We start from the raw sequence: 15,764 nt of genomic DNA, 5'->3' as shown, positions 1-15,764 counted from the left end.
TGTCGATGGTGGGATGCTGCTCTCCTCTCCGTAGTGGTGATCCAACACTGCTGTGAAAAGGCTTATAGGTGGCCTCAAATTAGTGGCGGGCAAGGCCAGAAACCGCCACTTCTATTTTGGATAACCAAATACATGCAACTTTGTCACTCGAGGGAGGCTGCAGATCCTCTCAAGGCCTTCACAATACCCAATAACAAGGACCTCAAAGAGCACTAGGTGGTCCTCCATGGCCTTCAAGTTGTTTAGTCCTCTTAATTAGATTGAGCTCTTTCAAGCAGGCGGTGTCCTCTCCAAGCTGTTGCGGGAGATCCCTCAGTTTTGGACAATTGTGAAGTTGCAGCTGCACCAAACGAGGACATACCTCGGCTTGGCAGATCTCATCCGCTCCATCCTTTCCCCATCCATAAGCAGTAGTAACTTCTTCCTCGTCATGAAAAGAAGACCATTCACATTGATGATTAACCATTCAAGTTTAGGGAAAACAACAAACTCATTACATACAAGGTCACCATTCTTGCAGCAAACAAATTCAGGTCCAACCTTGGTAACTACATGTGCTCCATCAATTCTCAGAAATTTCAAGTTCGTTAGCTGCCCAATCGATGGAAGATCAGCACAGGATCGTATATCTATGAGTATCAAGTAAGTATACTAGTAGTAAAGACAAACAGGCGGTAGCAAAGCAGGTAGGATACCACTTACCAAAGAATCCATAAATACATAGGTCTTTCAGGTTATGCGGAGGTATTAGCTACTCAAAGACATTCTCAGTATTACTAATATCTTCTTCTGAATATTATCCGTCTCCACGTCCAGTTCAGTCTAGTACTAGTTTTTTAGATTTTTTTTTGTCTGACGGCATTGCATTTGTACTACAATGAGCCACTCTTTTCAGTTTAACAAGACAAAATAAACCTCATATGCAACTAAGAAGACAACTCTTCCAACTTCCATTCATCTTGTCTGTTAGCTATCAATTCCATCACCGGCGGAATAATCTCTTACAACGGTGAGGAATTTCAGATTCCCTGTCCCTTTTGGAACCTGGTTTACTTTTGTGTCAAAAAGGTCAAGACATCTTAAACAGCTCAACAGGGTCATTGCTGAAGGAAGACTGTGTAGATAAACACACCGTCTCAAGCTTAGTACTTGAAGGTTCTTTAGGGAGCCAATGGATTCCGGAATTACTCACTTGTTGCGAGCTGTAAAATACAAGAATATATATTGAGATACATGAGCACTTATTTTTCTTAAATGACCATATACTTAAAAAGGTGCCCAAATATTTTTACAAATATTAACGTATTTCAAACAAGTATAAAAATAATAATATTGTTCTATGAATGTTTTTTTTGTAAAAAAATGTTGAGCGTGTTTAGAAAAAGATTCATCATGCCTCAAAAATAATCACAGTGTATTTTAAAAACATATAATGTGTATTTAAAAATATTTCAAAATGTATTAAAAATATTTCATGTTTGTTATAAATGTTTCATATTTTCTATAGATATTGGTGGTGCATTTAAATAATCTTTATATCATATTCTAAAAATATTTTGCGTTTTTTTCAAAAATACTTGTGCAGTTCAAAAAAATGTGCACTGCGAAAAGGGGAAACTCTAAAAACCCAGAGAGATAAAAAAACAGGAATGTGAACATAAAAAGAAGAAGAAAAAACCACAAAAAGGAGAAAAGGTAAATAGGAAAACATAAACACAAAAATGATAAGAAAGTGTTCACTTATGTATTTTAAAAATGTTCACATCTATTGAGAAAAAAATATTTGAAAATATGTTAAAATTGTTCCATATATTTAAAAAATGTTCATGTATTTACAAAAAATATTGAAGTAATCAAAAAGTGCTAATGCATTTTCAAAATAAGTTTTGTGTAATTTTTAAAAAGTGTGCAATTTTAAAGGATTTATATATGTCAAAAACATTTCTCTGTTTCTTGTAACAAGGAACTGAAGATAAAGAAAACCAAGAAAGGAACTAAAAAGAAAAGGAAAAGAAATTAAAAAAGGGCGAGCTTTACTCAGCAGGTGCAGACCACCACTATCTGCATTGCATGTTCAAAAATTCAAAGCATGCTTTCCTTTTTTTCAAAAAATGTTAGATCTATTATAAAGATTAACCAGAATTACAAAGCACCTCAAATATAATAAAAATTACATCGAGTTTCAAGGATCAGCGAACGACAATTGCCGCCGCCAGCGAGCCGCTATCGCCGCTTCCATATAGGAATGGCCTTGATGATGACGGCCAGCCAGGAAGCCTGCTTTAAACTGGACGCCTGAACTTTCGACTGAATTTTTGTCTCAAAAAAGAAACTTTTGACTGAACTAAAAAGAAACTTTTGACTGAACTTTGTTCAGCATTAATCAATACTTTTAAGCTAAGGAGAGCAAACCTTTAACCCATTAATTCTGCACTGTATTGCACTAATTAATTGAGTTCAGAATAGAAGAAGATACTAGCACTGAAGAGAATTTGCATTGGACCGGACTATCGCTATGGCAGATCGTGTAGTGATAGTTCCTGCAATGTCCCTTACTATTCTTGAGCTCAACCGTAGAGAAACAGAGCTTGCCCATTCATAGCTCACACTTCTGCACATAGCTGCTTCAAAACGTACTTGGCCCCCACCGTCTGTCATCCCCGTCCACGCTTCGCAGAAGTTGCAGAACTCCGGCGCAGGCTCCGGGGTTGTGCTCCTGGAGCTCAGGAACGACAACATTCACCGCACTGCACACATCGTGCCATGTTCATTCTGCAGCTGTGTCAGTTTGCCATCGTCTTCGTCGTCCACGATTCCTGCAACACCCAGGATATGTAGTATGTACTTTTCATGTGTTATGATTTCCGTGTTAGAATGTATTTTGTATAGAGCTTCTGTGTATATCCGTATATTGTAATTTTATATAATATGTACCCTTATATATAAAAAGAGCCACACCGGCATTAGGGTGTCATGCAGTTTCCCACAAAGCATAATTGTTTACATGGTACTTCCTCTGTTTGAAAAAAAAGCTTGTCCCAAGCTTGTCTCTCAAATGGACGTATCTAACACCATTTGAGGGACAAGCTTTTTCGGACGGAGCAAGTATCAGTTTAGGTTACGAACATATCTTCCGCCGCCGCTAGTGTTCCGATCCCATCTGCACCGGCCACCGCCACCGCATGCTGGAGGAGTCTCCGCGGATCCCGTATGCGCCAGCGCTGCCGGCTAGACGGGGTTGGGCGGCGAGCGGCCAAGAGGAACAGAAGGAGGTTGTTCGTGCTGGAGGTGGATTTTTTGAGCCTACGCACCCGGGCCACGTTATCTTGGCAGTCCGTTCTTTTTCTTGTACCTCGAGATACGTAGCATTAAGCTCCATTAACTAGCGTCATGACCTGACTCATACAGTATGTTGGCAGGCTCGGGGGTAGGACTGAATGAAAAGGTCCCCTAGATTCTGAGACGTCTTGTTTCTTTCTGCCGCCCGAAGATCGATGAGATGCTCACGAGACGGTGCCTCATGGGCTAACGGTCTAAATAAAATCTAGCACTGTTCCCTACTTCCCTGTGTCAATGCAAGAAAAAAAATCATCAGGCCAGCTATCGTAGAAAAATGCATGTGGCGCGGCACAAGTTGTTTGCTTCGTGTACCCCGATCACTCGTACAGCCATCGATAAGTGTTTGACATGTGCGAAGCACATCTGGAGGTCCCTGGCAAAATATGAGCCCTTGGAGCTTCTACACAACCATAGTTGTAAAATCGGTCCCCTATACGTACGCAGACACATCTAGATATGCCCGCGGACAATGACCGAGCAGACATCCGTGTCGACCTGCCTCCTCTAACCATTGTATCCATGGCGTACCGTGCTCGTCTTCGCGTCCATCGTCGTCGTTATCGTGCAGACGTCTGCATCGACTTGCGTACCCTAGTTGTTGTATTCGTGGCATACGTACTTGTCTCGGGCTATCGTCCCGATGTTCGCGTCGAGTCATGTACCCTAAGTGTTGTATTCGTCTCCGTGTCCATCGTTGCTACCGTCCCGACGTCCGCGTCGAGTCGCATACCTTAAGTGTTGTATTCATGGCGTCATGTGTTCGTCTCCGCGTCCGTCGTTGCTACCGTCCTGACGTCCGTGTCAAGTCACGTATCTTAAGTGTTGTATTCGTAGTGTCATGTGTTCGTCTCCGCGTCCATCGTTGCTACCGTCCCGACATCTGCGTCGAGTCACGTACCTTAAGTGTTGTATTCATGGCATCATGCTCGTCTTGACGTCCGTCGTCGCTACCGTGCCAACGTCCATGTCGACTCGTGTATTCTAACCATTGTATCCATGGCATCATGCTCGTCTCGACGTCCGTCGTCGCTACCGTGCCAACGTCCATGTCGACTCGTGTATTCTAACCATTGTATCCATGGCATCATGCTCGCCTCAACGTCCGTCGTTGCCACCGTGCCAACGTTCATGTCGACTCGTGTATTCTAGTGTTGTATCCATGGCGTCCCATTTTCGCCTCCATGTATGTCGTCGCTACCGTGCCCAGTTTGTGAGATTTCGAACATTCGAATGATGCAACGGATGTTTATCCCACGACGTTGAATGATGAAAAATGTCCGCACTATGAGATCCGAACATTTGTGAATGATTTAAAGCACGGCATTGGAGTTGCCCTAATGCTTTGACTTGGTCCAACCCATGCATCGTCCATGTTTGCAGTGTCTGGGCCTTACCAAACCATGTACATTGTACATGAACTGTGACTTTTCATCGTGTACTTCGTCCATGTCCTAAAACATGTGCATCGTACATGAGTCATGGTCACCAGGCACTGCCAGCGAACCTTCTCCCACCCGCGTAACCAAAAAGCGAAGTTGAGTTAAAAACCCATGTCACGAGTATGTGAAGCTGTGTTGTTGTTGACTTTGTCCATATGCGCATGTCTTTTAGCTGTGTTGCCCAGCTAGACTTCATGCACAGTAGCCTACTGGAACTAGATTGATCACAGACCTGTGGTGGGTAATCACACTGCCGCAATGCCCGTGACCTGTTTTAGCGGCTGACGACGGCACGGATCCCAACGCGTACGGGCGGCCAAGATAACGCGACCGGGGTGCGTAAGCTTTCCAGAATGATTTCGTGTTCGTGCTCTCGGAGATTCCACACTATTGGATTGGGTTTTTTCGTGCTCCAGCCGTTGCAGCTGCTGCTGTCGTCGCCGGCGTTATATTGGCCACCATGCAACACCATTTTCGCCCACGGGAACATCGTCGGCTTTGTGCAGATCTTCCCACAGCATCATTGGTGTTGCAGTCATCGCTGCACAGCATCACCTCCCACACAACACAACACTAGGTGCTAAAGTCGTCTCCCTCCTCTGCTTCTGTAGAAAATAGCAGGCTAACACAGACAGGACGGTCAGAATGGGAGATGGAGTATATAAAATTGTTGTACCTAATATGCCCACCTGACCTCATCATCTAGATAGATAGTGGTACAATATTTCTTGCGCAGAGAAATCTTCCAATTGCATTGCAAAAATCTTGTGTAGCTCACATTACCAGGAAAAGCAGACTGATTTGATTCCCCACATCTCGAATATTCTGAATCAGATCCGGCACCAAATTAAGAGTAGCGATCCATGGAGCTCGGGGGGTATTGCAGTGGAGTCGTGCCGGTGCTAAGGAGGGTGAGATAACAGAGAATTTGAGATCAGTGTGCCGTGGAGCACGAATCTAGAGAGAAGCGGGAAGATGCAGGTCTAATCCCCGACGAACGTCACGATAAATGTTCAGTGACCAAATAATCATTGAGATTGCCATCAGCAACAGATACAGTTGAAAAACCCCTGACTACAGTTTAACTTTGAGAAATCATAATACCTGGAGACTGCATCCTTAAACCTCTTGAGCAGCGTAATTAGCAGCCCTCCACATTGCACAACTTTGCTCAGAGGGTGCAGACCACCACTATCCACGTTGCCTCTGCCGATTTGTTCCATCCCCCAGAATTTAAATGCAAGTTCAGACTTTCAAAGGAGTGATTTCAACTGGAATGTCTGAACTCCCGGTTGAATTGATCAGTCTTTCAACTAGGTAGTTCGATACAACTTAAAGCTGGTGCAAATCCTCATTCTTGCATCTGCATTGCACTATTTTAATTGCTTTGCCAAGATGGTGTAGTCGCAGTTTCTGCAATATCATTGAATCTTCTTTCATCTCAGTTGCAGGGAACAATAATTATTGCACTTCGTCATTCATGCTTCACCATACCCACAGATAGCGGCTTCCATATGCAGTTGAGTGCCTCTGCCGAAGTTGCCTTCTGCACTTCACCCAAGTTCCAGAGCTCCTGCCGTGGTTGTGCTCCCGGAGCTCTCGGCAACAGCCACCTTCACCACACTGCGCACATCGTCGCCGTGCTCAGTCTGCATCTGTGTCAGTTTGGCAGCATCGGTCATCGTGCACCACTTCTTGCAACAACCAAAAAAATACTACATATATATATATATATATATATATATATATTATTTGTTCATGATTTTCAGTTGAACAATCCTTCTGACAATGTAGTTTGGCGACACAATACGTACAACACAGGTTTATACAGTAACAAAAATGCTCTTCATGACCAGGTCACTCACACAGGTTTGGCCGTACAGGTTACACAGGCAAAGCCTCACGCCCAAGTTCAGAAACAAAATAAAAGGAAATCCATCACTTCCATTGAAAGAATAAAATCGCGCCAACCGTGCCATGGAGGTTCAGTACAGCAAAGGCCCCAAGTTCAGGAACAAATAAAACGAAATTTCTGGATTAAATCCAAAAGGTGAAAGCATACCCACACACAAGACAACGATCGATACATTCCAGGGCACCTGCCCAAAGAAATTTGTTCCTTCACCAGCTCGCTACACATCCATCATGGAACTTGCGCATCTTCAACATTGAGAGACTTCCTCAACTTAGTACGTTTGGTGCTTTGCCCATCGAAGCGAACGGGCCATCAGTCCTACGCCGCCAGCGAAACACACCGAAATAATTAGCAACTATGACAATTGACAAGCACATAAAGTCATAAACACATACGTACCAAGAGTTGGTACAATTCCGTATATGCTGAGATCAAGCATGAGTGTAGCTACAATTTCGGTTGTTTTTCCACAGCGTCACATACACAACTGGGGTATAGTTTGCCTGAATAAGAGACCAATGCCTCAACAACTATTACTACTCATATCTGTTAATGGAGATGCCAATATTATAAACTCTACCTGGATAATTATGAGAATGTAAGCAACTTAAGAGCAACATTTTACAACACTTAATAACTTGCACGCTTGCAGTCTGCCAATGGACAAGTACTAATTCTGGAATAATCAGTAAAAGGTCTAAGTATTTCTGTTGCATAAGCATGTATAGTGGCACACAACTGAACAAAGATGCAATTTAGGCACGAGTCCACTGAGGGAGAAAACTGAATCATGGCTGCTAAGAGAATCAAATATACAATAAAAAATATCCAACCAGTATGGAGTGTCATATATACCTTGTGCAATCTAACTCCACATGTAGACATCCAGTTCTTCGCCATGAAGTCGCTGGTGTTGCTCTTGAAGCCCAGGGACCCAGCGTGTAGAGATCTCTTGCATATCCTCGCCCATCCCCAGCTGCTGCAAACTGCCCAATCCCTCTACATGGCTTAAATTTGGACAAGCACCTACACGCAGCGCTGTCACTTGAGGGAGGTTGGAGACATTCTGCAGGCCTTCACAATTCTCAATGGTAAGAAGCTCAGAGAGCAGTGGGAAGTCCTTCACGACCTTCAAGTTGTTCATTCCAATTAAAAGGATCTCCTTCAAGCTGGCAGTGTCCTCTCCAAGCTGTGGCGGCAGAGCCCTCAGCTTCGGGCAACCTATGAGTTGCAACTTCACCAAACGAGGCAGCAGTTGCAACCTTGCAGATTGGGCATCCTCCTTTTGAATCTCAACAGCTCCATCCTCTCCCATTTCATCATCAGCAACAACGTCTTCATTAAGAAAGGACCACTCCTCCCAGCTGGGCATATCATTGATGACCAACCATTCAAGTTTAGGGAAAGCAACTAACTCACTGCATATGGGATCACCCTTCCCGCAACCAAATAACTCAGGTCCAACCTTGGTAACTGCATGTGCTCCCATTATTTTCAGATATTTCAGGTTAGGTAGTTGCCCAATGGCTGGAAGATGTACACAGGATCGTACATAATTGAGGATCAAGTGTATTAATGATGACAAACAAGTGGTACCAAACCAGGTGGGATACCGCCGACCGAAGAATCGTAAAATTAAGTAGACGTAGATGTATCAATTTTCCTATATAACCTGGGATCTTTTCTACAAATGAGCAATTCAATACCAAAACACGAAGAAGCAGAAATCTCTTGAACAATGTATCCTCAATTCCCCATGGACCCTTAACAGTTAGGAAAGTCCTCACCTTAACCTCCACCTTATCCAGTCTAGGTAACACTAACGTATCCTTCTTAATGACAGCAGTAACACGTCGCAATTTTGACATATTTTCACCCCTTAAAGTTTCAACATCTCCAATAAAACATTCTTCTCTTGATATATTACAAGCAAGTTGTCTTAAGAGGTCATGCATTTTGCATTCAACCTGGTCAAAAATGAACCTATTTAGCTGGAGGAGATTCCGATGTATAGCTCGTAGTAGTACTCTTCTGCTACGTCTTCTAGTAGTTGGCCTTGCTGCTCCTCGATGAATCCTTCAGCAATCCATAACCTGGTAACTTCTGCACGCTCTATGATAGAATCTTCAGCATACAAAGCACAATAAAGGAAACACTGCTTCAGACGATGTGTTAACTCATCATAGCTTAGATACAAAGCTCCTTCTATTTCATCCAAGAGCATGCTCTGGGAACCAGCATATTTGCCCAAATACTTTTTCCACTCATTCTCCGTTAGATCTCTGCTTGCCAAAGCACTAGCGGTAACCTTGATTGCAAGAGGGAGGTGACCACATTTACGAACAATCTCAATTCCTGTGTTTCTTAAATTCTGCACTTCTTTCTCTTCGTCAATGTTCATGCTTTTCCAAAAGTAGCTCCCATCCCACCTCTACTGACATGAGATCAACTCGATGGATATGCTGCACACCTATTGTCATTGCAATTTGATCATCTCTTGTAGTTACCAATATTACTCCAACAGCTGCTTCGTTTACTGGAATTTTTATTAAATCTGTCCAAACATTTGACTGCCACACATCATCTAGAACAAGAAAGAAACTCTTGTCCTTGATTGCTTCTGCAAGCTTTCTCTGCAGCTCGGCTATGGTTTCACCTTGCTGATGATGCACATCAATATTACGGAGAACCTCTTTCAGAAGAGTAACTTGATTGTAATCTTGTGACACACAAATCCATGTGTGTATCTTAAAGCTTCCTTTTATTTTGTTGTCATTGTATATCTTTTGAGCTAGTGTTGTCTTACCAACTCCCCCGGTTCCAACAATAGCAAGCTTGTAAGACTTATTTTCCTTGTGTGAATGAACTAAGTCCACCAACCTCCTGCTAGAACGTATGATCTCCTTTCCCACAAGGTTGGGCTCAACGAGGTTGGAACTTCTTACCATATTTGGATGTTGGACCATTTCCAGCAGGTTGTGTACTAGTGTTGAATGTTAAGAATATCTTGTCCTTTGAAATGTTCTCTATCTTTTTGTTGAGGCCTCTAATCCGAACAGCAACATCATGACGTGACCAGATGTTACAAAAGCAAGAGGAAACTGAGAAGCCCGCACATGCAGCTGATTTGCTTGATGATGAAGAAGGATCATCAGGAAGTAGCTTGCTTCCTTTACATCTAGCCACATCTAGGATTTCATCAACATCATATATAACATCTCTCAGTTGGCCGAGCCAATTGTTTACTGCTAGCTCTTTTGTCCTCCTTTTCTCAGCATCATATATGCAACATTTTATCAGTTCTACTCGTCGCAGGACTTCTCTGAGCTCTTCTTCCACCCCGAGGATTAGTATGGCCTCATCTGTAATGATATTCTGCAACTTACTGGCACATGATCCAAGCAACGATTCAAGTATGGCTGCCATCGATCAGACAAACCCGGCAAGGGAGATCCACCCAAACCGCCACGGTGACTTGTTCTGAGAATAGCAGAAATTGGAAGCTGAAAATGAATGCTTTCAAAAATTAGACAAGGCTCTACAGATACACTAGAAGCTACTTAGTTACTATTTTTTTGCCTAACGAAAGCTATGCATGCAACATACATATAGATTCAGCACCTTGAGTAGTGCCATGTATCAAGGACTAAGTTCAAGTTTTTGTGCTCGCAAATTTACATGTGTTTCAGTTTTTCATACAAAAATATTTATTAGTTTGTCTTGCCTAGTTAAGGGCGCCATCCAATGGCAGCTGCATAGCAGTCTGCAGTCTACATATCAATCGGAACCAAAGAAAATGTTGCGTCAAGTATATACGGCCGATTTTTTTATTAATAGTAAATGATAATTCTGTAATTCCGAAACTGGTAAAGGGCCGGTGGAAATTTTAAAAATAGGAAGGACGTTAGGAATAACAGCGTCCAGGATGGACGCTAGTATGGATGGCGTCCAGGCCTGGACGCTAGTAAGGATGGCGTCCAGTCATGCCCTTCGATTGGTGCTCTGGTTTTGGCTCAACTGAGTTGTTTTTCTCTGATAGATAGAGGTTTCATGAACTATATACTCTAATACGTTTGCAGCCATCACTTCTTACCTTGCTGGGCGGTAAGCAAGCTCTAGCACAGACATCACCAATCATCGGAGGGGCAACATCATCTCACAAGCCGCTTATCATTAGGATCATTCACTGATCATTAGGATCATCCACTCGACCTATGGTTGGAGCATGTGAATTGTTCCATGGCCTTGTTGAATCTCCTTTGTTTGGTCTTCTGTACAATTTATCTAACGGTTACAAGTGTACATTATATAGGTGACTAGGTTGTTACTTTTGGGCAATACAATTGGAAACTGGCTAGTTTATGATAACACATAAGTCCATCTTAGTCGGCGGTCGCACTTTTGCCTCTATGTGTCGGTGCACCACTGCTAGCACTTCTGGAAGCATGGTGTGCCGGTGTCGTAGCCCGACGTGAACCTGCCGCGCGAGTGGCACCTCAACCTCGACAGGGTTCCGGTGCCGACCGTGCCAGACTCAGGTAGCACACAGCTGATGGAAATTCAGCACCGTCGTGCTCTACTCCTGGATGACCTTCGCCACGACCCAACGTACACGGTGGATTTGCCGAACTAGGACGCGTGGTTCGCCACCGAGCACGACCAACGTCGTCGGTCGTGCTTCAAGGGTGTGCCCCGTGAACCACGCGCACTCACCGCTCCACCATCACTGTCGGTCATGGTGAGCGGGGGGGGGGGGGGGGGGATTAGGAGGCCTACATTGTGGCCCTCGAGGAGGCCACAAGGAGGTCCATCAAGGAGCCAAAGTGCAAGGAGCTCGCCAGGTGGCCTAGCCTTGCACACGCGCTGGTTGAATCGGCGGCCGGAGGGGTGACCAACATGCCCCCATCACCACCAGCACCGCCAGCGCCCGAGCCTGTGGAGGAGCCATGACCGCTGCTTGGGCAATCATGGTCGTGGACGAGCATGTTGTCGTTGTATATCATGCACGCCTGTGTGGATGGGCACGATAGACGAGAAGATCGAGTGGCAGGCTGTGAAGCGTGCGATGAAGGCCGAGCGGCAGGAGAAGCAACAACAGTTGGTGGCGCAGCAAGCAGCGACACTGCCAGCCATCTAGCACGCGTTCCCGTGGAAGGAGACGTCGTTCTACGTTGACCTGACCAACGGGGAAGGAACGACGAACTTGAGAGGATCAAGACAAACTTTTCCTCTGCGTGTGGAGAAGAGGAAGAACAGAGAGAATAATATCTTCAGGAAATCGGTGAAAAGCACACTCGAGGAGGCGAACTCAGCCGGGAATCACTTTGGTCTGAAGCAAGAATTAGTCGCATAAAGGCAGGCTTTGGTGCTGGCTGGAAGAAAATAGAGGTGAAGCGGGCTAATGATGCTTATCTTAATTTGTTTAACCCACTAATTATTCCTTCCCACCCACCATTGCAGCAAAAGGCAAAAGCAAAAGCACTCAAGGTGGCTCACTTTTTCTTTCTTGATGATTGAACCTGATGCCTTGCCTGAGCAAGCAGCAGCATAAATCAAAGCCCTCAGTTGGAATGAATTGGATACCCAAACAACAGTAGCTACTTACATTATTAATTCAATTGTCAGGATATTATTTAACCAAACAACATTAGCTCATCATTTTCAGCAACCAGCAATGAAAGCCAGTCTCCAACACAACGGCACCATACGTTTACGGTCAACGAGAGATGTACTGCAGAATCTGCACCAGTAATAAAGATCTCCCCAAAAGAGAATTTTGTGATACAGTTTACAAACGACTATGTTGTATCCATCACAGTTGATCCAAGCAGTCAATGAGGTTCAACTTGGAGTTACTACAGATGTAACTAGAGCACACTTGCCAACAAAATTTCTTTCAAGATTAAATGCACTAGCTTTGCTAGTTATCGTCCTTAATTCTCTTGAGCAGCTTGGCAGCCCACCGGCGCAGCCTTTTATTCAGGGTGAAGCCAACCACGACGCCAACCACAAAGCTGACAGCGCCGAACTTCGCGCAAGCCGACAGAGACACCATCCGTCTGCAATACCAAAGGATCATACGTCAGTTGCAAACTTGCAAGGAGCATAACTTGAGTCAGGGATTACAGATTTACAGTACAACTTGTCAACGTTTACATCACTAAAAATGCTACGGCTGCAGCCTAAATCTAGAAACGAAGACTAGAGAGTACTCCCTCCGTTCCAAAATATAAGTCTTTCTAGAGATTCCAATAGGTGACTACATACGGAGCAAAATGAGTTAATCTACACTCTAAAATATGTCTACATACATCCGTATGTTGTAGTCCATTTGAAATGTCTAAAAAGACTTATATTTCGGAACGGAGGGAGTAGATGCCATGCATGTGCCATACAGATTTCACTATATAGGCAGAGTCTATATAGGCAGATTTGGTAGATGACTGCAGCTTTGGTTGGCAGATGCACACCCCAACCCTCTACATTGTCTTTGTTCCATCCCCAGCATTCAATTGCATGTCACAAAATTTCAAAGCATGCTATCTACTGGATGTTTGAACCTGCAATTGATTTTTCCAGTCTTTAAACTTGGAGGTTCTGATAGAACTTCGGACTAGTGCAAACTTCCAATTTCAACTAAGGGGGGGACAAATCTTTCGCCTAGAACTTGTATAAATAAATGAAACAGAAACCAAACTTTCCCCTACAAGTATCAAGCAGCTTTCAATCAACTAATGACCAAAAATAAATAAACTGGAGCCATATATATCAAAATTTCAATTAGGATAAAAAAATCAACTGGGTCAGGTTTCTTCAATCCCCTGCAGCCACTGCTCAAGGGTGGCAACGTCAGTTGGTGCAGCACCACAGTGGCAGCACGGCACAAAGCAGGAGGATGAGCATGGGAGGGTAAGGCAGAAGAGGAGGTACAGGGGAAGTCAGAGGGTACAGTTGCAGAAGTGGGATATGGAAAATTCAGCAACTGCATAGTGAGGCAGAGTTGCGATCTCCTAAATCAACGTGGCTAAGTATGTACACTGGCAACCAAATATCTGCTGTTTAGGCCCTGTTTGGATCCCCGTTTTTCTTTTAGATACAGTTGTAAATAATACACACGTCTCCGCCTGTCGTTTCATTCCAGACGTAAATTGCTCTGCGGACGGTAAGATACGGGTGTAAGTGAAACACCTCCGTATCTAAATACATCGATTCCAAGCGCGCCCTTGGAAGTTCCACAAATACATGTACAACATACAGAGTACATTGCCCAGCCTACTTCTTGTTCTCAGGTTTAAGGTTTGGCATCGGTTAAGAAACAGAACGCCACATGGAACAAGAGATGTCATAGACACCCAAAATACTGGCATAAAAGTAAACAGAAACTGAACAATTGGGTTGTCCTGCCATACATACACATAACTGAAGCTTTCCCCTGCCAAATATATATTACAGTTACAGATCAAATCACTTTAACTCGTTTAGTCAAGCTTTCGGCTCTGATGATAAGCATAGAGAAAACATGCGGTGCAGGTGTTGCAAGGGATTTCATACATGTGCGTCAGCTACTACTACCACAGTGTACAGTACAATACGCTTGATACCCCCAAACTACAGGCAGCATACCGCGAAATCCGCCCCCAAATCGAAGCAATCTACCGGGCGAGCGAGCTAAAACAGGGCGCATCTATCGAATCTCGAATCAGAGGAGGGGGCGGGGAGGGGGAGGGGGAGCTCGGACATACCCTGCCTCCCTGGGCACGAGGAGCTGGTTGGAGAAGGCGGAGCGCGAGGAGGAGGAGGAGTTGGCGGCGTCCTGCGCCGCCGCCTGCAGCCTCCCCACCGCCGACGAAGCCGAAGGCATCTCCGCGGATCCCGCCCTCTCTCTGGCCTCGCCGGGGTTCGAGCTAGCTAGGGTTTAGCGGCGGAGGATTTTTCTCCTCTGTTTTCTCGGATGGAGTGGTAAATAAGAGAAGGAACTTTCCTTTTTCCGTCTTTTCTTGTGGACGAAGAAGAAGAAGAAGACGGGTCGGAGAAGGCCGAGGTCGATCTGGGGATGGGCCGGCCCGGGATGGCACTGGGCTCTGGGTTTTGCGCAGTCCGTGTCCAACTTCTCTGCGATTTTTTATTTTGTTTGGAACTGATGAAACATCGTCATTTCAAAGTCCAAATTATTTATCTTCAGCGGATGCACTCACTAATTATGCCGGTACGTCTTGACCAGTTTGTCAGAAGTGCAGGAAATATGGCATCGACTACATTTATTGATCCAGCGGATGCACTTACCTAGGGCCAGTTCTTTTGCTGATTTTTTTGGGCTTCTAGAATAAGCTGCCAGCCCAACCCAAAATATATTTTTAAAAGCTTGCTAGTCATGTTTTAATTAGTACGTTTCTACTACTATAATTTTGATTGAGCTTCTAGAATAAGCTAGGTATAGAAGCCAGCAGAAGAAATGGCCCTAATTATGCATGTTTCTATCTCTACTTAGAAAAATTGTAGGATTCAATCATCCGCTCCTCTTTCGTCTAACATAGAGCAATTCTAGAAGACTCGCCACATTCGTGGTCTCCATAGCGTATGAAGCATGATTTAAAATATTTTGTCTAAAGGTTGTCGAGGTGACACACAAACTCAAAGTCGTTATAATAAAGCCTTCATATTTTTTTCTTACTTTTATTTTTTTCGTCATGTCAACTCAATTGTCATATATTCAGTTGGAGTGATTTAACATTTAAATTGAGATAATATTGCATTATAAAGTTCTTTCTTAGTGGGGGGGGGGTCAATTAGCGACATCTGCATATTATAGATGTTCAAAGTTATCTCTTTTAGCGACCATAGCCTGCATTTTGAGAGTGAGTTGATAGTGAGTGTTATGCACGCGGAACATGCACATGTGACGAGTCGGCTCGATGACTAGGCGCAACTCGTGACGGTCCGGTATGGTTCACGCGGAAGGGGGACAAGTGGGGGGCTGCCGCGGCATGGTAGACACGGTCCCTGGCACGACGAAATTGGGCGATATCACCTTCATCCCATTCTGGGCACACGTTGCCGTTGAGGTTAGGTAC

General features: G+C 44.3%; 1 protein-coding gene across 1 annotated transcript; it reads right to left on the bottom strand.

Moving 5' to 3' along the window:
- Positions 1 to 12,422: 12,422 nt before the first annotated feature.
- LOC123060092 (uncharacterized) lies at positions 12,423 to 14,689 on the bottom strand. Its single transcript, XM_044482651.1, has 2 exons — positions 14,436 to 14,689; positions 12,423 to 12,752 (listed from the first exon to the last, which is right to left on the bottom strand). Exons 1-2 carry the CDS (start codon positions 14,552 to 14,554, stop codon positions 12,614 to 12,616), a joined length of 258 nt encoding a protein of 85 aa, XP_044338586.1. The 5' UTR covers positions 14,555 to 14,689; the 3' UTR covers positions 12,423 to 12,613.
- Between the last annotated feature and the right edge of the window lie 1,075 nt (positions 14,690 to 15,764).

The sequence above is a fragment of the Triticum aestivum genome, chromosome 3A (genome assembly GCF_018294505.1).
Source record: "Triticum aestivum cultivar Chinese Spring chromosome 3A, IWGSC CS RefSeq v2.1, whole genome shotgun sequence".
Taxonomy (NCBI): domain Eukaryota; kingdom Viridiplantae; phylum Streptophyta; class Magnoliopsida; order Poales; family Poaceae; genus Triticum; species Triticum aestivum.
This window is presented reverse-complemented; position numbering and strand designations above follow the sequence as displayed.

What these genes read in the sequence shown, in the direction of transcription:
- LOC123060092 (XM_044482651.1), bottom strand. Translation starts at nt 14,554, where the DNA reads ATGCCTTCGGCTTCGTCGGCGGTGGGGAGGCTGCAGGCGGCGGCGCAG. An exon ending in CTCGTGCCCAGGGAGGCAGG is followed by an intron (nt 12,753 to 14,435) that starts GTATGTCCGAGC and finishes TTGGTATTGCAG; the next exon opens with ACGGATGGTGTCTCTGTCGG.